The 24,678-nt window shown below is 43.3% G+C and overlaps 1 protein-coding gene across 1 annotated transcript; it reads right to left on the bottom strand.

Moving 5' to 3' along the window:
* Positions 1–3,433: 3,433 nt before the first annotated feature.
* LOC120945670 (serine/threonine-protein kinase SBK1-like) lies at positions 3,434–6,262 on the bottom strand. Its single transcript, XM_040360000.1, has 3 exons — positions 6,088–6,262; positions 5,335–5,537; positions 3,434–4,015 (listed from the first exon to the last, which is right to left on the bottom strand). The coding sequence occupies exons 1-3, from the start codon at positions 6,260–6,262 to the stop codon at positions 3,434–3,436; spliced, it is 960 nt and encodes a 319-aa protein (XP_040215934.1).
* Between the last annotated feature and the right edge of the window lie 18,416 nt (positions 6,263–24,678).

The following is a 24,678-nucleotide window of genomic DNA, read 5'->3' on the forward strand; positions in this document are numbered from 1 at the left end:
GGGAGATACACGAGAAGCATGCAATAGATATTTTTGGCAGAATGCTCTTTATATGTGTCATTATAATCAATACTACAAGATATGTGTTCAACCAGGTTCACTGATAAGGCAGTACAACCGACCCTCCTGTATCGAGACTCAGCCTCATCAGTTCATAATAGGGGCCTTTACTAGCAGGAGTGACGACTGTACTGCGGTATTGTAGACCCCAATCCTCTTCTGCCTTCCCCAGCATTGCTGAACTTCCCTCCTCTACTCTCCCAGGGGAGATGGAGGAGCTAAGTTAAGGTGGTGGAGGAGATCGATCACGGGGGGTGGAGGAGCTCAGCTATGGGGGATAGAGGAGCTCAACTATGGAAGATGGAGGAGCTAAGTTAACATGGCGGAGGATATAGATTATGGGGGATGGAGGAACTCAGCTATGGGGGATGGAGGAGCTCAGCCAGGGGGGTGGAGAAGATCAATTATGGGGGATGGAGGAGCTCAGCTATGGGAGACGGGAAATTCAGCTATGGGAGATGGGAAGCTCAGCTATGGGAGATGGGAAGCTCAGCTATGCGAGACGGGAAGCTCAGCTATGGGAGATGGGAAGCTCAGCTATGGGAGACGGGAAGCTCAGCTATGTGAGACGGGAAGCTCAGCTATGGGAGATGGGAAGCTCAGCTATGGGAGATGAAGGAGCTAAGCTAAAGTGGTAGAGGAAAGATTGATTATGGAGGCTGGAGGAGCTCAGCTATGGGGGATAGAGAAGCTCAGCTATGGGATATGGAGGAGATCAGCTATGGGAGATGGAGGAGATCAGCTAGGGGGGTTGGAGGAGATCAATTATGGGGGATGAAGGATCTCAGCTATGAAGGATGGAAGAAAAGCTATGGGAAGTTGGAGGAGATCAATTAAGGGGGATGAAGAAGCTCAGATATGGCAGATGGGAAGCTCAGCTATGGAAGATGAGGGAGCTCACCTATCGAATCTGGAGAAGCTCAGCTATGGGAGATAAAGGAGCTCAGCTATGAGGTATAGAGAAGCTCAGCTATGGGATATGGAGGAGATCAGCTATGGGAGAAGGAGGGGCTCAGCTATGGGAGAAGGAGGGACTCAGTTATGGGAAATGGAGGAGCTCAGCTATGGGAGATGGAGGAGCCAACTTAAGGTGGTGGAGGAGATCGATTATGGGGGATGGAGGAGCTCAGCTATGGGGGATGGAGGAACTAAGCTATGGGAGATTAAGAAGCTCAACTATGGAATAATAAAAAAAAAAAGGTAAACAGAGTAAGCGTAGTCAAAACATAGCCCGAGTTCAGTAACCATATCGGGTAGTCAGCCAAGCAAATGTCCAAGAGCCCCGGATAAAGGTAGACATACAGCAAGCAGGATCTGTAGCCAGAGGGAACATCAGGCAGGCAGGTCTTCAACAGGAACACACGAGAAAGTCTCATGTGATGTTAACACAGGCGAAGGCAAAAAGCAAATGAACTGGAAGGCTTTAAGTAGGCAGAGCTGACGAGCAGGATCATCAACAGGTGGATCACTGTGGGGAGATGGGAGCTGGCACTTAGCTGACAGATGAGCTGCCAGCACAGAGAAGGAAGGGCTAAGCCAAGCCCTGACACCGTACAGACACTATACTAGTAATGGTGGTAATTAACAACTTATAGTGTGACTGTGATAGTGTGACAGACAATCTGGCTAGGAGGGACATTAACTGACACTGGCATCGCTAGTGACACTAATACAGTGATGAGTGATAATATTGTACACCGACACTGTACTAATGGCACTTGCTGGTTGACCTAAGTGCACCTTGCAACAAATTGTGGATATTCTTCAGGTGGTTTCCAAGACTATGTCTTATTTGGTGGACACAACGGTGAAGTCACTACGAGCTTCCACCAGATCAGCTGCTTTTCTCAGTTTGGCTAGAACGACCATCTGGCACAGCATGAAATACATTGACATTGCAATCTGGGGGTAGGAAGGTGAGTTTGGAAAGGGTGGGATCAGTGGGCACAGCTGCTACCACTGTTGGGAATGTGGGCAAACAGCAGGACTTGTGGCCAACACTGATACTGATGCTGCTACCGCTGAAACAATCAGAGCCTCATGCCGTCATCACAGGACACAGCCCAAACACAGCCGTTATTGGACAACTGACTAATAAGTGTGGTCTTCCTGGTAAATCTGGAACTGTTGGTAAGTATTGATTACTGGAGCCCATCATTTCACCTGCTAGGTAATACAGTGTTATTTTATTTTTTTAAATAAAGTTAATAAACAGTAAAAAAAAAAGTAAAATCCAAATCTGAACACTGGAACAATATAGAAGTCAAGGTTTTCCAGACATAGTAGTAAATAGTAGTAACAAGTAGTAAAGTAGTAGTAAATATTGGTAGTAGTAAAAATAGTCATATTGCTGGTAAAACATAATTATGTAATATTCAATAAACTAGAGGTGAAAAAGCACAAGAGCACCACCCAATGCACAGGAGGAGTAACCGCAGCATAGTAAAAGTTACTACACTATGCAGCTGGGGGGGGACTTGCTGATCTCAGGCTCCATAACATAACATTGTTCTATCTATGTATATAATGATTCCTCAGTCCACTGCAATAAAGTAATTAGGATCTTTATTTCAATCATGACAACAATATACTTACCATACACACCTGCTATAGAATAATTGCAAAACCCACATTTTATTACACTTGACAATGAATAGTAAAATATATAGAGAAGAAAACCAACAGAAATAAAAAAATAAAAGATACATTTGTGCAGATATATCTAGAAATTATGCCGCGTACACACGGTTGGATTTTCCGTGGGAAAAACCTTGGGTGGGCAGAATTTCACTCAAGCTTGACTTGCATACACACGGTCACACAAAAGTTCTCTGAACTTTCGACCGCGGTGACGTTCAACACTACCAAGAGCCGAGAAAATTAAGTTCAATGCTTCTGAGCATGCATCAAATTGTTTACGAGCATGCGTCGGGAATTTTGCACGTTGGAATTGCTACAGACGATCGGATTTTCTGATAGGATTTTTTTCCATCGGAAAATTTGAAAACCAGCTCTCAATCTTTTGTTGGCGGAAATTCCGACAGCAAAAGTCAGATGGAGCCTACACACGGTCGGAATTTCCATCCAAAAGCTCACATCGGACTTTTCTTGTCGGAATTTCCGAACGTGTGTACACGGCATTATTGATCTACAGAAAAAAGTCAACAATCTTCTAAAATGTCTTACCTTCACATAGGACGTGAGGCTTGTACAAGTCCCAGAGCACATCCAACACACATCCATCTTGTAATTAATAGGTGACCAAAAGCATGTTAAATGATTTCCACCAGTATTGAGGGAGATTATCTTTTGATCTAGAAGAAGACAAAACACAGCACCTGATGAGGCTCCATAATGGACATCATGCCCTCAGTTATGTCACGTGTACTACCGTATTCCTGGATAGATTCCCTGGAGGCATTTCTGCTTTCCAAGGCAGGTGGACATATTTTAAAACATCCAAAGCAGAACACCTCTCAGAGGCGTTGAGGGCCAACATGTCCAGGAACATCTGCCTGGCTTCAATGGAGAATCGTCGCCACTTTCTTGGTCCCAAGGTCGGATCCTTCTTTGTTTGCCACCAAGCAAAGTTCTGATATGCAAGGTCACGATCCCCTGCTTCTTTCCAGGGGAAGGACCCGGTCATAGCTGTGTATACCAAGACTCCAAAGGCCCAGATGTCAATGCTCGGGTGCAGCAGCAGCTTTTCCCCTTGTTTTAGGGTGCACAGTTCCGGAGCGGAGTACGGTATAAACCAGGGCATAAAGGGCGCTTGAGTTCCCTGGAGCATCGTCAGTCCAAAATCTGCCAGTTTGACATTATTACATTCCGTGTCCATGACCAAAATGTTGTCCAGTTTTATGTCCCGATGGACCATTCCTCTTCTGTGCATAAAATCCAAAGCATTCGCGATTTGTGGAACACAACTCTTCACAAAATCTTCATTCAAACCAACCTGAAGGAAAAAAGATAAAATTAGTCGTTAGATACCAACATGGCAAAATGTTACCCAACATATAAAAACTCATCTTATCTCTTGTACAGGGAAACAGAACATACATTAGCTGCATACACAAGGAGTATACTTAAATGAAACCTGCATGCAAAGTGGGAGCTTCTATCAATGGTGCAAGATCCATCTTAACCCACATTACTCCATCTTAACTTTACTTTACAACTGAGCGAGTCACATACCTAAAACAACAAGCCTATACTCATTATACGCCCCACCAACTCACAGCAGTGGGGGAGGATTCCTTAAACCTCAGAAATGCTTTAACCGCTTGCCGACTGCCTCACGCACATTTACGTCAGCGGAATGGCACGGACAGGCAAAGCAATGTATATATACGCTGCTTTGAAACTGCCGCCTAGCGGGCGTGAGTGGTCTCCGTGACCGTGCCCACGGGACACACGGACTCTATGTCCGCCGGTGTCCCGCGATCAGGTCATGGAACGGCAGAACAAGGCATCTCCCTGTTCGGCCTAGTGACACAACACTGATCGTCTGCTCTCTCTCATTGGGAGCAGCGATCGGTGACGTGTCACAGTAAGCCCCGCCCTCACACAATTAGAATTACTCCCTAGGACTCACTTAACCCCTTCCTAGCCCCCTTGTGGTTAACCCCTTCCCTGCCAGTCACATTTCTACACCAATCAGTGCATTTTTATAGCACTGATCGCTTTATAAATGTGAATGGTCCCAAAATAGCATCAAAAGTGTCCGATGTGTCCGCCATAATGTTGCAGTCATGATAAAAAATCGCAGATCAACACCATTACTAATAACAAATTATTAATAAAAATGCCTAAAACTATCCCCCTATTTTGTAGACGCTATAACTTTTGCGCAAACCAATCAATATATGCTTATTGCGTTTTTTTTACCAAAAATATGTAGAAGAATACGTATTGGCCCAAATTGAGAAATAATTTGAATTTTTTTAAGAAATTGGGGATATTTATTATAGCAAAAAGTAAAAAATATTGCTTTTTTTTTAATTGTCGTGCTATTTTTGTTTATAGTGTAAAAAATAAAAACCGCAGAGGTGATCAAAAAAGAAAGTTCTATTTGTGGGAAAAAAAGAACGTCAATTTTGTTTGGGAGCCACGTCGCACGACCACGCAATTATCAGTTAAAGCAACGCGGTGCCGAATCGCAAAAAGTGGCCCGGGCATTTGGCAGCCAAATGGTCCGAGGCTGAAGTGGTTAAGGGAACAATAGATAGAAATTATAACTTTTTAAATGTCATTCAATTTCAGATTCAAACTTACCCTTGGCTTTACCAATGACAGAAGATTTCCAGCCGGTGCCACCTCCTGGACAAAGACATAGTCACTGCTGGTATGGAAAACGATCTCGTGGGTTGCAATGATATTTGGATGGCTGCTGAGACTAAGCGACATTCCGTATTCCATTAGGAAGTTGTCCTTTGGAGTTGTCTCCTTGCTCATCAGCTTCACAGCCACCAACTCACCTGTTGGAAAGTGGGAGAAACAAGAGAATGAGTATCATAAACCCAACAATGATGAAACTCGCAAAAAAAAACGACTGAATTTAGGTAAAAGCTTGTGTAAATCTAAAGCACTGACTTATTAAGATTTATAATCATCACATAAAAACTGGAATTGAGGAGTTGCATGAAAAACTTTAAAGAATGCTTTTCAAAGTGTTGGAAAATTTCTGCAGTTGAACCATTCTGTTGATTCTTAGATATTGGAAGTCACACTCATATCTCATGTTTAGAAGTAGAGACTCTCTAGACATCTGCTCAAACTTTCTTAATGTTTTGCGCTAAATTGAACTAAATCCGCAGAGGATCCCCAGAACATTGACTACTCTCTAAATATCATACTTGCACATTATGGTAGACTTGTCTACTGTAGATTGTCCTCCTCTAGTGATGCAAAGTCCCCTGATCACCACAGAAACTTTACCTGTTAGTTGTTTTTTTTTATTTAGATTTGTTCCACTAATTTAGAAGCACAAATGATTAAATTTACATGAATTAAAGCTAAAAAGTTTACCTGAACCCCGATGTTTGGCCAGCAGAACCTTCCCATATGCTCCTCTCCCGAGCTCTTTAATGGGGTCAAAGAAGTCAGTCACCTCCATGATCCTCAGGTTTTCAGAGGTTTCGAAAATGAGCTCAAGGAGATTCTTTGCTGTGTTCTTGGTCACCTCCTCAATGTTAGAAGCCATTCTGGAATCACAACATCAGAAAATACAAATTAGTTTTATTTGACGTGAATCTATAATAAACAGCATTAAACACAAGAGATAAAACTATAATTCTAACACTTTAAAAGACTCTGTTTTGGCCACATCTGGAGTATGCTGTCCGGTTCTGGTCACCAGTCCTCGGAAAGGATGTGCTGGAACTGGAGAAGAGTCCAGAGAAGGAAATCAAAGCTAATAAGAGGGCTGGAGGATCTCAGTTACAACGAACGGCTACAAAAAAAATGTATCTTACTTGTAGGGCATTAAAGGGCAAGTGAAAAAAAGAAAACTAATTTTAATTCAGTGAACATTAAAACCTTTTTTCTGTATAACTTTCTGGTAAGATATCTGTACTGTTTGGGCTGAGTTTAGGAAAAATAAAATGTGCATGTTCAGAAAAAGACAGAAATGGTGAAATTTGAAACTCAGAAAAAAAAAACTTTTGATAATGAATTTTTTAACCACTTAAAGACCAGGCCTTCTCTGGAACTTTTTGTTGAAATTTTTAAATAAGTGTTTTTTTTTAATTACTTAGAACCCGCAAACATCAGGGAACATTACAAACCTTTTCTGAATAACTTAGGAAAAATAAAATTTGTACAAAAAAGGCAGACAGGAATGGAGAAATTTGGAACTCAGAAAATAAACAACTTTTGATGTTACATTTTTTTTTTTAAATGCAACTGCTAATCTACATTCTATCAGACAACTTATTGGTTTAATTTTGTTTCAAGGGAACATGAAGAAAGAACAGATGAATGCATTTATTAGGTTGGTTAAATAAAAAATAAAAAAATATTGCAAAACAATGTGGATATTTAATCAATATATGGATCTCTAAGCAAAAGAAAATCATTTAATCCCACTTGTAGGGCAGTAACGGGCAAGTAAATAAGGGTAAAAATAAATTGAATTTAGGGAACATTGAAAACTTTTTCAGGGGTGAAATTAGGAAAACACTTGCAAGTACAAAAAAGACAACTTTTGACGGTGAACATGCAGTTGCTAATATACAATCCAGCCGACAACTTAAGATGAACCTGTTTAAAGTTATTTCAAGGGTACATGAATAAAGAACATCTGAATATAAAGCATGAGGCTGGTTTGATTCTAAAAACAAAATATTGCAAAATTACAGACAACTTAAGATGGAACTGTTTAATGTTATTTCAAGGGAACATGAAGAAAGAACAGATGAATGCATTTATTAGGTTGGTTAAATTCTAGAAAAAAAATGTTGCAAAACAATGTGGATATTTAATCAATATATGGATCTCTAAGCAAAATAATTTAATCCCACTTGTAGGGCAGTAACGGGCAAGTGAAATAAAGAAAAAATAATTCAGGAAACATTAAAAATGTTGTCCGGGGTGAAATTAGAAAAACACTTGCAAGTACAAAAAAGACAACTTTTGACGGTGAACATGCAGTTGCTAATATACAATCCAGCCGACAACTTAAGATGAACCTGTTTAAAGTTATTTCAAGGGTACATGAATAAAGAACATCTGAATATAAAGCATGAGGCTGGTTTGATTCTAAAAACAAAATATTGCAAAATGATCTGGATATTCAATCAATATATATGGATCTCTAATCAAAAGAAAATACAAATAAGCTAATCTCACTTGTAGGGCAACAACGGGCAAAGAGAGAAAAAAAAGGAAAAATAATTCAAATAGTTTACATTCAGGAAACATTAAAAACAAAAAAAGTTTTCTTTTTAACTTTCTGCTAAGATATCTGTATTGTTAGGTTGTCATTATAAAAAATGGTGAAAGAGAAAAAACTTTTGATTTTGAATTGTGTTTAACATGCAACTGCTAATCTATCATCTAACAGACAACCTAAGATGGAACTGTTTAATAGTATTTCAACGGTACGTGAATAAAAAATATGTGAATGTAATGTAAGAGGTTGGTTGGGTTCTAAAATAGAAATATTGCAAAACAATGTGGCTATTCAATCAATCTAATGATCTCTGAACAAAAGAAAATATTTGTATCTAATATGTAGGACCACAACAGGCAAGTGAAAAAATGAAAAATAATTTAAATCATTTTAATTCAAGGAACATTAAAAACAGAAATGTTTTATTTTTATTTTTTAACTTTCTGCTAAGATATCTGTATTGTTAAGCCTCGTACACACGATAGGTTAACCAGAGGTCAACGGTCTGAAGGACCGTTGTCCTAGGTTAACCGATGAAGCTGAATGATGGTCAGTCGCGCCTACACACCATCGGTTAAAAAAAACGATCGCGTCAGAACGCGGTGACGTAAAACACACAACGTGCTGAAAAAAACGAAGTTCAATGCTTCCAAGTATGCGTCGACTTGATTCTGAGCATGCATGGATTTTTAACCGATGGTTGTGCCTACTAACGATCGGTTTTGTCCTATCGGTTACCAGTCCATAGGTTAAATTAAAAGCAAGTTGGCTTTTTTTAACCTATGGTTAAATAACCTATGGGACTCACACACGATCGGTTTTGACCGATGAAAACGGTCCATCAGACCAGTTTAACCTATCGTGTGTACGAGGCCTTATAGTATTTCAACGGTACGTGAATAAAAAATATGTGAATGTAAAGTAAGAGGTTGGTTAGGTTCTAAAATTGAAATATTGCAAAACAATGTGGCTATTCAATCAATCTAATGATCTCTGAACAAAAGAAAATATTTGTATCTAATATGTAGGACCACAACAGGCAAGTGAAAAAATGAAAAATAATTAAAACATTAAAAACAGAAATGTTTTCTTTTTCTTTTTTAAATTTTTGCTAAGATATCTGTATTGTTAGGTTGTCATTGTAAAATAGGGTGAAAGAGAAAATACTTTTGATTTAGAATTGCGTTTAACATGCAACTGCTAATCTACCATCTAACAGGCAACCTAAGATGGAACTGTTTAATTTTATTTTAAGAGTACATGAATAAAGAATATCTGAATGGAATGTATGAGGTTGGTTGGGTTCTAAAATGAAAACATTGCAAAATAATGTGGATATTCAATCAATCTATGGATCTCTGAGCAAAATAAAATAATCTAATCCCATATGTAGGACCACAGCAGGCAAGTGAAAAAAATAAATACATCATTTTAATTAAAGGAACAATAAAAACAAAAAGGTTTTGTAATTTGTGATGTTAGGTTGTCATTGTAAAATATGGTGAAAGTGAAAATTAGGAAAATAGGAAAATACTTGCCATGTCCAAAAAAAGACAGACAGGAATAGCAAAATTACAGGAATGGCAAAAATTAGAACAACCTAAGATGAAACTGATTAACTTTCTTTTGACAGTACATGAAGAATGAATATCTAAAATGTAAAGCATGAGGTTAAAATAATTTTAAAAATAAAGTATTGTAAAATAATTTGGATATTCAATCAATATATCCATCTCTAAAATAAAATGCCCTTTTGTGTTACAATAAATAACAAGAAAAATATAGATACAATTAAAAAGTTTTACTATTCATTTCCTTCTAAATACATCTCCTTAAATCAGAGAAAAATCCCAGCATATTAAAGCATAAAACTATCAGCTCCATAGAACTTTGAGGTTCTGTATGACTTACCTTAAACAATGAAAGTATAGATGTCTCCAGGTTGGTCTTCGCTGAGGATGTCTTTATGGTCTTCTCCAAAGCTTTTCCGGTGGGAAGTGGTCAATGGAGAAAATAAATCACTTTTTCAACAAGCAACATGAGATTCACTGAGTAAGGACTGGAGGTCTATATGTGTGTCTGGTATATATGTGAGAAGAGAACTGAATTTACTAATTGATGGGAGAGTCTGATTGGCTAACACACAGGAGCTACTCATTAACATATGACTGGAGACTTTGGATTGAGCTCTGGAAGGGTGTGGCCAATAGGTCTATAACAATGGGGCTTGTTTATACTGTGCCAGTGTGTAGAGGGCGGGAAAGTTACCCTGAAACTATTTTCTAATGATTTAATTAATTAGGAAAACCAGTTTCTAGATACTGAGATTTCTAAAGGTAATGTATTAAATGTCTTAATATTTTAACCAATAGTATATTTTATCTAATGGATCATTATCTGCAATATATATTGTGCAATTGAGTATTTTATTTAATAAAATCAAATAATAATACAATTAAAAAAAATATATAAATACTCTGGCCCGGATTCACAAAGCACTTGCGCTGATGTATCTCCAGATACGCCCCGTGTACGTGCAAATATGCGCCGTCGTATCTATGCGCCGGACCCACAAACTAAGATACGCCTAAAAACAGGCTTCATCCCACCGACGTAACTTGCCTACGCCGGTGTAGAGTGGGCGCATATTTACGCTGGACGCATTTGGCGCTCCCATTGATTTTCTATTCAAATATGCAAATGAGGGAGATACGGCGATTCACGAACGTACGCGTGCCTGACGCTAGTGCGCGTAAGTTATACGTACGTCGTAAAGTTATGCCCCATAAAGGAGGTGTAACTCAGCAGCATCCATGCAAAGGGCTGCACCAGGCAACACAAGCCGGCATATTTTACGTAGTTTACGTTGAACGTGAATATGGCTCAGCGTAGGTTACGTTCACGCCGTAGGCAGTGATCCGACGTATCTTAGGGAGTAATGCCGACGTGATTCTGAGCATGCGCACTGGGATGCGTCCACGGGATGGCGCATGCGTCATTCGTTATACGTATCTGTCTGGCGCTCGGCCCATCATTTGCATGGGGTCATGCCTCATTTGCATGGCTCACACCCACTTCCACCTACGCCGTCTTACGCCTAGGAAACCCAGCGCAGTTTTGGGAGCACTGTTTTTGTGAATTCAGTGCTTGCCTCTCTGCGCTGCGTCGGCGTAGCGTACAGGAGATAAGCTACCGCGGCATAAATGTGCGCCGCTGTTTATGAATCCGGGCCAGTGTGTGTATGTAAGTATATATAATCATACCTAGGTAGACTGGCACAGTTAAACCATGGCAAACGGTATTTCTAGAGATCATATAAAATATATGTCTATGTAAATTGAATATACAGTAGGTGTTTGTGATATTGTGCTTTTAGCACGACAGCGTCGCGCTGATACTCGGCGACAGGGTGCCGAGATCTCCCCGACACCTCGCACTCACTGGAATAGTGACAGCACATCCCAGCAAGCGCGTCATAGAAGCGACGGGAGATCCGACTTGGATTCCCGCCAATTCTACACGTGTGCGGCGTTTGTTATGAATCCTGAGGGGGAAGTCCCCGCCGGATTTTAAATAAAAATCCGGCATGGGTCCCCCCCTCAGGAGCATACCGGGCCCTTAGGTCTGTTATGGGTTGTAAGGAGAGCCCCCCTACGCCGAAAAAAAACGGCGTAGGGGGTCCCCCTACAATCCATACCAGACCCGTATCCAAAGCACGCTACCCGGCCAGCCAGGAAGGGAGTGGGGACGAGCGAGCGCCCCCCCCCCTCCTGAGCCGTACCAGGCTGCATGCCCTCAACATGGGGGGGTTGGGTGCTCTGGGGCAGGGGGGCGCACTGCGGCCCCCCCACCTCAGAGCACCCTGTCCCCATGTTGATGAGGACAGGGCCCCTTCCCGACAACCCTGGCCGTTGGTTGTCGGGGTATGCGGGCGGGAGGCTTATCGGAATCTGGGAGCCCCCTTTAATAAGGGGGCCCCCAGATACCGGCCCCCCACCCTAAGTGAATGAGTATGGGGTACATCGTACCCCTACCCATTCACCTGCAAGAAAAGTGGTAAAAACACAAATAAACCACACAGGGTATTAAAATATTTTATTTTTCTGCTCCGGAGGCCTCCCCTGTCTTCTTTATTAGCTCTTTTACCAGGGGAGGCTTCTTCTTTGACGTCTTCGGGTGGGTGGGGGCCGCCGTCTGGTTCTCTTCCACCGCCGGGGGGGGTCGCTTTTAAAAAAGCCCCCACCCCCCGGCGGGTTTCCTTCGGCATCTTCGGCGGGGCTCTTCTTCTTCCGCTATCCCGACGGGTCTTCTCAACTCTCCGGGGTTCTCCTTCTGTCTTCGCCGCTCTCCGCTCTTGACTCGTCGCACCCCGGTTCTTCGTCTCGCTGTCCGGTGTCTTCTTCCGTGCTGTACGTCTTCTCCTTCCGTGCTGTGATGAGTTCTTCTTCCGTGCTGTGACGTCATGTTCTTCACTTCTCTCCTTCTCCCGATGTTGCCACGCCGGTCCTCCTCGCTGAAATGACGGATGCGCGCCTTGCATCGGACCTATATAGGCCTCACAGTCCCATCATGCTCTGTACCTACCCATGTGATACCTACCCACGTGGTAGGTATCACATGGGTAGGTACAGAGCATGATGGGACTGTGAGGCCTATATAGGTCCGATGCACCCGCGCACCCGTCATTGCAGAGAGGAGCCGGCGACGTGTCAACACCGGGAGAAGGAGAGAAGTGAAGAACATGACGTCACAGCGCGGAAGAAGAACTCATCACAGCACGGAAGGAGAAGACGTAAAGCACGGAAGAAGACACCGGACAGAGAGACGAAGAACCGGGGTGCGACGAGTCAAGAGCGGAGAGCGGCGAAGACAGAAGGAGACCCCCGGAGAGTTGAGAAGACCCGTCGGGATAGCGGAAGAAGAAGAGCCCCGCCGAAGACGCCGGAGGAAACCCGCCGGGGGGGTGGGGGCTTTTTTAAAAGCGACCCCCCCCAGCGGTGGAAGAGAACCAGACGGCGGCCCCCACCCACCCGAAGACGTCAAAGAAGAAGCCTCCCCTGGTAAAAGAGCTAATAAAGAAGACAGGGGAGGCCTCCGGAGCATAAAAATAAAATATTTTAATACACTGTGTGGTTTATTTGTGTTTTTATCACTTTTCTTGCAGGTGAATGGGTAGGGGTACCCCATACTCATTCACTTAGGGTGGGGGGCCGGTATCTGGGGGCCCCCTTATTAAAGGGGGCTCCCAGATTCCGATAAGCCTCCCGCCCGCATACCCCGACAACCAACGGCCAGGGTTGTCGGGAAGGGGCCCTGTCCTCATCAACATGGGGACAGGGTGCTCTGAGGTGGGGGGGCCGCAGTGCGCCCCCCTGCCCCAGAGCACCCAACCCCCCCATGTTGAGGGCATGCAGCCTGGTACGGCTCAGGAGAGGGGGGGGGCGCACGCTCGTCCCCACTCCCTTCCTGGCTGGCCGGGTAGCGTGCTTTGGATACGGGTCTGGTATGGATTGTAGGGGGACCCCCTACGCCGTTTTTTTCGGCGTAGGGGGGCTCTCCTTACAACCCATAACAGACCTAAGGGCCCGGTATGCTCCTGAGGGGGGGACCCATGCCGGATTTTTATTTAAAATCCGGCGGGGACTTCCCCCTCAGGATTCATAACAAACGCCGCACACGTGTAGAATTGGCGGGAATCCAAGTCGGATCTCCCGTCGCTTCTATGACGGCTCTGTCTCCATCGCGGCAAGCCAGCTCGGCGCTGGCTCCCGCGATGGGGCTCGTAGGTGCTCAATCTCGCTGAGAAAGAGAGCGAGATTGACACAAAATCGGGTTCACCTACTGTACACTCATACCTGCTGCATCCAGGTACATAAATCTAAAATCTCAAAATTCGACATTGAACTCTATCCACCCCTAGAAACTATAAAGTGGGGAGATATATATCAATTGGCTTCCTAAACCATGTTGGGGTATCTAGGTGTAAATGGGTCCTGGAACTTACTGGTTACTTTTCAAAGTCTTAAACAAAGATGCTCAAAACTCTATAAAAGACTCTTGTGGTGTCCATGAATCTTATACAAGCAGTGGGAGGACATAGGGAAATTGGCTCATCCACACAGTTAGTGTAAGAAGTCTCCAATGTTGTTGTTTTTTTTTGCCAATAGTAGAAATTTAGAGAAATGTGTTCTTTGGTAAATATTTCACAGATTATTAGTGGAAAGGAGCACATATGTGGTTGTCCCATTTGTGGAGGATGATTGAGCTACTAACAAATGGCCTCCAATAAAGGGAGATACACGAGAACTTAGCATGCAGTAGATATTTATGTCAGAATGCTCTTTATATGTGTCATTATAATCAATACTACAAGATATGTGTTCAACCAGGTTCACTGATAAGGCAGTACAGCCGACCCTCCTGTATCGAGACTTAGGGGGTAATTTACAAAAGGCAAATCCACTTTGCACTACAAGTGCACTTGGAAGTGCAGTCGCTGTAGATCCGAGGGGGACATGCAAGGAAAATAAAAAACAGCATTTTAGCTTGCACATGATTGGTTGATAAAATCAGCAAAGCTTCCCCTCATTTCAGATCTTCCCCTCAGATCTACAATGACTGCACTTCCAAGTGCACTTGTAGTGCAGAGTGGATTTGTCTTTCGTAAATCAACCCCTGTGCCTCATCAGTTCATAATAGGGGCCTTTACTAGCAGAAAAGACGACTGTACTGCGTTATTGTAGACCCCGATCCTCTTCTGCCTTCCCTAGCATTGCTGAACTTCCCTCCTCTACTCTCCCGGGGGAGATGGAGGAGCTGAGTTAAGGTGGTGGAGGAGATTGATCATGGGGGGTGGGGAAGCTCAGCTATGGGGGATGGAGGAGCTCAACTATGGAAGATGGAGGAGCTAAGTTAGGGTGGTGGAGGATATAGATTATGGGGGATGGAGGATCTCAGCTATGGGGATGGAGGAGCTCAGCCAGGGGGGTGAAGAAGATCAATTATGGGGGATGGAGGAGCTCAGCTATGGGAGATGGGAAATTCAGCTATGGGAGATGGGAAGCTCAGCTATGGGAGACGGGAAGCTCAGCTATGGGAGACGGGAAGCTCAGCTATGGGAGATGGGGAGCTCATCTATGGGAGATGGAGGAGCTAAGTTAATGTGGCGGAGGATATAGATTATGGGGGATGGAGGAACTCAGCTATGGGGGATGGAGGAGCTCAGCCAGGGGGTGGAGAAGATCAATTATGGGGGATGGAGGAGCTCAGCTATGGGAGACGGGAAATTCAGCTATGGGAGATGGGAAGCTCAGCTATGGGAGACGGGAAGCTCAGCTATGGGAGACGGAAAGCTCAGCTATGGGAGACGGGAAGCTCAGCTATGGGAGACGGGGAGCTCATCTATGGGAGATGGAGGAGCTAAGTTAAGGTGGCAGAGGATATAGATTATGGGGGATGGAGGAGCTCAGCTATTGGGGGATGGAGGAACTAGGCTATGGGAGATGGAGGAGCTCAACTATGGAAGATGAGGGAGCTCAGCTATTGAAACTGAAGAAACTCAGCTATGGGAGATGAAGGAGCTCAGCTATGGGAGATGAAGGCGCTAAGCTAAAGTGGTAGAGGAGAGATTGATTATGGAGAATGGAGGAGCTCAGCTATGGGGGATGGAGGAGCTCAGCTATAGGAGATGAAGACGCTTAGCTAAGGTGGTGGAGGAGATTGATTATGGGGGATGGAGGAGCTCAGCTATGGGGCATGGAGCAACTAAGCTATGAGAGATGAAGGAGCTCAACTAAATATGGGAGAGGAGGGAGCTCAACCTCATCAGTTCATAATAGGGGCCTTTACTAGCAGGAGGCACGGTTCTACTGCCTTATTGTAGACACCGATCCTCTTCTGCCTTCCCCAGCATTTCTGAACTTCTTTCCTATACTCTCCCGTCGGATGCTGGGGGGAGGGGAGTGTTAGCGGAGTCAATGACCTTTTTTTTTTATCTTTCTGCGCATGGATACTATGTTCTAGGGTTTATAGCTTTTTATATGTGATCAATGAATCAGATAGAGTTTTGCATTTTCCTGTTTTGTTATTAAAAGTTGAGATTGCCTTTTGAGGTGTACTTTAAGAAATGTGATTGTCCAGTAAAGTCTGTATTTGTAGGGAATAAATGAGATTCATCTATTATTATGGGTTTATATGAGATATGGGCCTAAGTATGGATGTGTGAAGAACTTGTTTACAAAACCAACAACTGTCTCTCAAGAAAGACAAAGGTTTTCCTGTCGGTTCCTTGATTATTATGTGAAAGCCAAATATTGCGCATCATAATTAGGGTCACCCTTTGTCTTCAGACAGAAGGTGAATAGGTGGAGGCCGGGTAATAGGCAGTGTTGTCTCCATGATGCCAGGCTTCTTTGATATGCTAAGAGACCAACTGACGGGCAAATGTTTAGAATCCCGTGGGCTAAAATAGAACACAAGAAACACTTTGCTACAGCAAGTAAAAAAAATCCCCAAAACATTTTAACCACTTCAATACCATGCACGTTCGCCCCTTCCTTTCCCAGGACAATTTTCAGCTTTCAGCTGTCGGACTTTTGCGCGGTCATGCTACACTGTACCCAAACTAAATTTTTATAATTTTGTTCCCACAAATACAGCTTTCTTTTTGTGGTATTTGATCACCTCTAAGGTTTTTATTTTTTGCTAAACCAACTAAAAAATACCAACATTTTAAAAAAAAAGTATATTTTTCTCAGTTTCTGTCATACAATTTTGTTTTCCCCTTCACTGACGGAGTGACGGGCACTAATGAGGCAGCACTGATGGGCACTATTGAGGTAGCACTGAGAGAGTGGGTAACCGCTCAAAGAGAACCAGGTAATCTGATTCCTGTGGTCCGAGCCAAGGGTGCAGGCAGTGCAATCAAAATGCAGGTTAGGATGAAGGAAAAAAGCCGCACTCCAAAAAAAAAGGTGGCACTGATTGAGGTGGCACTGTTGAGGTGGCACTGATAAGGTGGCATTGATGGGCACTCATGAGGAGGCACTGATATGTAGAATTGATGGGCACTGATAGGTGGTAGTGATGGGCACTGTTAGGTGGCACTGATGGGCACTGACAGACGGCACTGATTGGCACTGATATGTGGTACTGATTGGCACTGACAGGTGGCACTGACTGTTGGCACTGATGGGCAGCACTGATGATGAGGTACTGATGTGTTACTGACAGGTGTTACTGCTGGGCACTGATTTGCACTGCAATAGGCACTGATTGGCACTGTGGTAGGCACTGATGGGCACTGACAGTCTTTTATTATGGGGACACTGCTGTGCAGTTATTGGCATGTGATTGGCACATCTGATGGGGCTGTGCTGATAATCATTGTGCTGATTATCAGCACAAACCCCTCCTCTGACAGGGAGAGCAGCCGATCGGCTCTCCCTGTCAGCGTGAACTGAGGAATGCACTTCGAACCGGCACTTCCTGGTTCACGCGATGATCAACTGTGATTGGTCACAGCTGATCATGTGGTAAGAAGCCTCTGACCTGATCTATGGGGACACTGATGGGGACACCTGATCTATGGGGACATCTAATCCATTGGGACACTGATGGGGACACCTGATTAATGGGTACACTGATGGGACATATGATCCATGGGACACTGATGGGGCACCTAATTACCTGATCTGTGAGGACACTGATGGGGACACCTGATCTATGGGTAAACTGATGGAGACACCTGATCTTTGGGGACATGGATAGATCAGTGATCTCTGGGGACACTGATGGGGACAGCTGATCTATGGGGATATTGATGGGGCACCAGATCCTTGGGGACACTGATGGTGACACCTGCTCTATGGGGACAGTGATGGCGACACCTGATCTATCATGACACTGATGGTCAAACCTGATCTATGGGGACACCTGATCTATGGGGACACTGATGGGGACACCTGATCTATGGGGATATTGATGGGGCACCAGATCCTTGGGGACATTGATGGTGACACCTGCTCTATGGGGACACTGATGGTGACACCTGATCTATCATGACACTGATGGTCAAACCTGATCTATGGGGACACCTGATCTATGGGGACACTGCTGGGGGCACCCGATCTATGGGGACACTACTGGGAGCACCTTATCCATAGGGACACTGATGGGGACACCTGATCTATGAGGACACTGCTGGGGGCACCTGATCCATAGGGACACTGATGGGGACACCTGATCTATGGGGACACTGCTGGGGGCACCTGATCCATAGGGACACTGATGGGGACACCTGATCTATGGGGCACTGATGGGGACACCCGATCCATAGGGACACTGATGGGTACACCTGATCTATGGGGACACTGATGGAGACACCTGATCTATGGAGACACTGATGGGACACCTGATCTATGGAGACACTGATTGGGGCATCTGATCTATGGGGACACTAATGGGGATACCTGATCTATGGTAACACTGATGGGACACCTGCTCTACGGCGACACTTATAGGGACACCTGCTCTATGGTGACTCTGATGGTACATATGATCCATGGGGACACTGATGTTGACAGCTGAACTATGGGCACTCTGATGGTTACACCTGATCCATGGGTACACTGATGGAGACACCTGATCTTTGGGGACACTGATGGGATACCTGATCTATGGATACACTGATGGGACACCTGATCTGCTGGGACACCGATTGGGACACCTAAACCATGGGGAAACTGATGGGGACACTAATGGAGACACCTGATCTTTGGGGACACTGATAGATCAGTGATCTATGAGGATACTGATTGGGACACCTGATCTATAGGGACATTGATGGGGACACCAGATCCTTGGGGACACTCATGGTGACACATGCTCTATAGGGACACTGATGGTGACAAGTGCTCTATGGGGACACTAATGGTGATACCTGATTTATCGTGACACTGATGATCAAACCTGATCTATGGGGACATTAATGGGGACACCTGATCTATGGGGACACTGATAGGGACACCTAATCCATGGGGACTCTGATGGTGCTCTATGGGAACACTGTGTGTAATGGTAATTCCTTCCCTCCTTTTTGATATGGGAGGGCTTATCATTTTGAGTCTTTACTTATTGCAATGCTCAAGGACATGTTATTCTGTCTTTCAGTATGTATATCAACTTTTTTTTAGTAAGGAATATTGAAACTATATTTAAAGATATTCCACAGGAATATATGTCCAGAATTAATTTCAAGAACAGGTGAAAACAGGCAAAAGTGATAAAAATCTTAAAGGTCTAGCCATAGTAGGTATGCAGGACAATATCTCCTTGAGATAATAAGTTTCACTGCAATATTTTAAGGCCCCAAAATGATGAGCCTTCCCGTATCAAAAAAAAAGGAGTAAAGGAATTACCATCACACACAGTGATATTGGACATATATTAACCCCTTGCTTACTGGGCACATATACCCCCCTTCCTGCCCAGGCTAAAAATTTCAGCTTCCGGCACTGCGACACTTTAACTGACAATTGCGCGGTCGTGCGACGTGGCTCCCAAACAAAATTGGCGTCCTTTTTTTCCCCACAAATAGAGCTTTCTTTTGGTGGTATTTGATCACCTCTGCGGTTTTTATTTTTTTCACTATAAACAAAAATAGAGCGAGAATTTTGAAAAAAAAAAAATATTTTTTACTTTTTCCTATAATAAATATCCCCCAAAAATATATATAAAAAACATTTTTTTTCCTCAGTTTAGGCCGATACGTATTCTTCTACATATTTTTCTAAAAAAAAAATCGCAATAAGCGTTTATTGATTGGTTTGCGCAAAATTTATAGCATTTACAAAATAGGGAGTAGTTTTATGGCAATTTTATTAATATTTTTTTTTTACTAGTAATGGCGGCGATCAGCGTTTTTTTTCGGTACTGCAACATTATGGCGGACACTTCAGACACTTTGGACACATTTTTGGGACCATTGGCATTTTTATAGCGATGAGTGCTTAAAAAATGCATTGGATTACTATAAAAATGCCACTGGCAGTGAAGGGGTTAACACTAGGGGGTGGGGAAGGGGTTAAGTATGTTCCCTGGGTTTGTTCTAACTGTAGGGGGGGTGGATTGACATGGGGAAATGACTGATCTTCTGTTCATACATTGTATGAACAGAAGATCAGCATTTCCCCCCCTGACAGGAGCGGGAGCTGTGTGTTTACACCCACAGCTCCCGGTCCTCGCTCTGTAACGAGCGATCGCGCATTCCCGGCGGCGATCCCGAACGCCGGGCACTCGCACGGGAGTCGGGGGCGAACGGGGGGGAGTGCCCCTGGTGGCCTGCATGAGAGCTGACGTATAGCTACGGGCTCTCACGCAGGGGAGCCGACCTGCCGCCGTAAAACGACGGCGGCTGGTCGGAAACTAGTTAAAAGACATAAAAAAATCACAATAGTATAAAAAACCCACAAGAACCTACAACCAATGTTAGAAGTGAGCCCAGACATGGCGGCTCCGATATTCCTTTTCTGACGGCTCCTTTTAATTCTTGTACAAATATTTTTATGCTGGTTACGTTTTTTATGCTCATTTAAATTTGTATTGTCAGTAATATTTTATTAAATTAAGCCCATTGTTATGCAATTTTACTAAAATATTGGAACCGACAAGAAGATACAACTCATATTACATTGATACTGTTTTATTCTCATTTAATTATCTGGTCCCTATTCCCTCTTATATTAAAAAATGCAGGGGCAGATCCACGTACAGCGGCGCATTATTCCGCCTGGCGTATCGTATCTAAGATACACTACGCCGGCGTAACTTACTTTTTTTTTTTCCCGAATCCTCAAAGAATCCGCACCATAAGTTACGGCGGTGTAGTGTATCTTTGGCGGCGTAAGGGCGCGCATTTCAAATCTATGTGATGAGGGCGTGTTTTATGTAAATACGTCGTGACCCAACGCAAACAATGTTTTTTTTTTTAACGGCGCATGCGCCATCTGTGGGGGTATCCCAGTGCACATGCTCGAAATTAAACCGTAACAAGCCAATGCTTATGACGGTGACGTCATTCTACGCAAATCCCTATTCGCGAACGACTTACGCGAACTACGTAAAAAATTCAAATTTCGACGCGGGAACGACGGCCATACTTAACATTGAGTACGCCACCATATAGCAGCTTTAACTATACGCTGGAAAAAGACGAACGCAAACGACATAAAAAAATGCGCCGGCCGGACGTACGTTCGTGGATCGCCGTAACTAGCTAATTTGCATACTCGATGTGGAATTCGACGGAAACGCCACCTACTAAGACGTACGCCTGTCGGATCGATCCCAGATAAAGTTGTATCTTGTTTTGTAGATACAAAACAAAGATACGACGCGGGAACTTTAAAATTATGCGGTGTATCAATAGATACGCCGGTGTAATTCTTTTGTGGATCTGCCCCGCAGTCTACAATCAGGTAAAACATTTACTAATATAAAGCAAAAAGAAGGCCTGTGACTCTATCACATGGAGAGGTCATAGAAATTCTTATCGTTGGAGGTAAATTGAAATGAGTATAAAAGATGTAATGTAATGTACAGGTTACTAATGTTCCCACCTATGTGTGTTCCAATACTGAGACAATGATGCAAATTTGGTATTCCCTGAGAGCCACAATAGGACACCACTCTTCCCAACAATGGAGGTTGGCTTCCATAAACATGGTCATTGTGATGGAAACAGTATCAGCAGTCACACCTCAGCCCGGTATTCTACCTCCTCTTTAGCATATCAATTCATAAACCCGTCACCATTGAGATGATCCATTGTGTCCTGGGTGTGAGATTTCTCTCTATATTCTGCAGATCGATATTAATTGTCCAAGGAAAACCAAAGTGTATTTAGTGAACAACGCTAATCTCAGTTGTATTATTACATTTTAAAATAGTTACTATTTTATGTTTCACTACATTTCAGAATTTCAGGTGCTTCTCTGAGAGGCAAATCCATGTAGAAGTCATCCCTGATGAACAACAAGTGACATAAAGGGAAGTAATATAACAAGTGCATTGGGCCAGATTCACGTAGAAATGGGCTACGCTGCGGCGGCGTAACGTATCCCATTTACGTTACACCGCCGCAAGTTTACAGCGTAAGTGCCTGATTCACAAAGCACTTACCTGTAAACTTGCGGCGGCGTAGCGTAAATCCGCCCGGCGCAAGCCCGCCTAATTCAAATGGGGCGGGGACCATTTAAATTAGGCACGTTCCCGCGCCGAACGTACTGCGCATGCTCCGTCCCTAAAATTTCCCGACATGCATTGCGCTAAATGACGTCGCAAGTATGTCATTGGTTTCGACGTTAACTTAAATGGCGTCCAGCGCCATTCACGGATGACTTACACAAACGACGTGAAATTTAAAAATTTGACGCGGGAACGACGGCCATACTTAACATTGGTTAGACCACCTAGAGGGCATGCTTAGTTTTACGCGATGTATCTCTACGGAAACGACATAAATTTAGAGCGACGGGCAAAGCGGACGTTCGTGAATCCGCGTAACTAGTCATTTGCATATTCTACGCCGACCGCAATGGAATCGCCACCTAGCGGTCGGCCTAGAATTGCAGCCTAAGATCCGACGGTGTAAGTCACTTACACCTGTCGGATCTTAGGGCTATCTATGCGTAACCTGATTCTATGAATCAGGCACATAGATACGACAATCGTATCTCAGAGATACGACGGCGTATCAGGAGATACGCCGTCGTATCTCTTTTGTGAATCTGGCCCATTGTTTTTATACAGTCTGTTCAGACTGGTAGAACTATATTGAGATGAAAGATGGAATCAGATTCTCCATGTTGAATGAACAATTGTGACTCCCTTCTTGTACACACAATCATTTTTTTTGTAATAAAGCATAACTACACAAAGTTACACACAATTACACAAAGTTACACACAATTACACAAATTTACATAAAACCTGTCTGGCCAATAAACAAACTTAAAGATTTTGGGGGGACCTTTGGAGGGGTCTGCAAACTTTTTATTAAATAGAATCCAGAAAGAAAATGGCATTTTCCATCACTTTGAAACAATTTTCTTTATACATGTCATTACTAAAATAGAAAAAAAAGAATAAATATATAACATTTTTAAACCTTGAACTTGTGAAAAGTGCCCAGGACGGTGCCCCCCCTTGCCATTTTTCTTTAAACGCTTTGCCTATTAGCCCAAAAAATGTCCGTTTTAACTTGAAAGATTGAATAGGTTCTCCATCCAGTCTTCTTTGAAGTCCTACAAACCCTGCTTGAACATAACCCATGGCAGTTTGACTCATCCCTAATACTGCTGTTGTCCCCTTAAAAAAAAAAATATTTTATATAAATAAATGATCCTAAAAAAATTAAATAAAGCTAAAATCTGAAAGAAAGTCAAATAAAAAAAATATAACGCCCACCCCAAAAACACTAACCCAAACTAAAACCTTTTATTTGGCTTACTGAAAAAAAATACCTACTATTAACAAAATGCCAAGACACACCCCGAAATTGAAAAACAAAGCATCCCTAAAAAGAACTGTGGGGTCTGTTTATATTGCAGTTAATACAACCAGGCTTTAGGACTTGTACACACGATAGGTTAACCAGAGGACAACAGTCTGACGGACCGTTTTCATCGGTCAAAACCAATCGTGTGTGGGCCCCATAGGTTATGTAAACTTCGGTTAAAAAAAAGCCAACTTGCTTTAAAATGTAACTGATGGATTGCTAACCGATAGGTCAAAACCGATCGTTAGTATGCAAAACCATCGGTTAAAAACCCGCGCATGCTCAGAATAAAGTCGATGCATGCTTGGAAGCATTGAACTTCGTTTTTTTCAGCACGTCGTTGTGTTTTACGTCACCGCGTTCTGACATGATCGGTTATTTAACCTATGGTGTGTAGGCGTGACGGACCATCAGTCAGCTTCATCGGTTAACCTATGACAACGGTCCTTTAGACCGTTGTCCTCTGGTTAACCTATCATGTGTACGAGGCCTAATTCTCCACTCTCCATAGCCACAGATACTGTAATACACTGCAAAAGTATCATTAGAAAAATATATACAGCATACAATATAGTAATACATATAACACTGAATACTGTTTATAGCACCATACTGAAAGCACACGACACTAACCGGTCTTTCCCGTTAACAAATGTCAGTTGTCCTTCACCCACACTAAATCCCCCAACACTGACAAAAGGGTGCTGTGAAGTCAGCCTTTTATACTGTATGGGCTGAAACTTTACTGAGAGGCAAGCCAACATTTCGCACCTGACTAGAGGTCAAGTATAGGAACATTGCCTGAGCCAACGATTGCTCAAGTAATGCATTGGGGGACATTTGGTGGAAGGAGTTCCAACCAAACATCCTTGAAGTTCAGATCTTCTCTAAGCAGTCAGAGTGTTTGCAGTTTGAACTTATGCGCGGACCTAACGTTTGGCTCTACCCTACCTATCATTTAGAGTTTTGCCTACACTATGATTTTTTTGCTCCTGAAGCATATCATTTCTACAGCCATCTTACATTTGTATGATGCTTTGATCCATAATTTAAAAAATGTATGTAGATTAGAAATCACATGAGCAAAAAAATCAACAGTGTTCTAAGATGTTCTTTCCTTCAACTAGGACATGAGTCTTGTAAAATTCCCCAGAGTGCATATATCAAGTCT

Source organism: Rana temporaria, chromosome 1 (genome assembly GCF_905171775.1).
Source record: "Rana temporaria chromosome 1, aRanTem1.1, whole genome shotgun sequence".
Classification (NCBI taxonomy): domain Eukaryota; kingdom Metazoa; phylum Chordata; class Amphibia; order Anura; family Ranidae; genus Rana; species Rana temporaria.

Excerpts from the sequence above, each read along its gene's own strand:
- LOC120945670 (XM_040360000.1), bottom strand. The coding sequence starts at position 6,262 with ATGGCTTCTAACATTGAGGAGGTGACCAAGAACACAGCAAAGAATCTC. Across the intron at positions 5,538-6,087 it reads GGCCAAACATCGGGGTTCAG|GTGAGTTGGTGGCTGTGAAG; the intron begins GTAAACTTTTTA and ends ACTTTCCAACAG. Across the intron at positions 4,016-5,334 it reads TGTCATTGGTAAAGCCAAGG|GTTGGTTTGAATGAAGATTT; the intron begins GTAAGTTTGAAT and ends TTTTTCCTTCAG.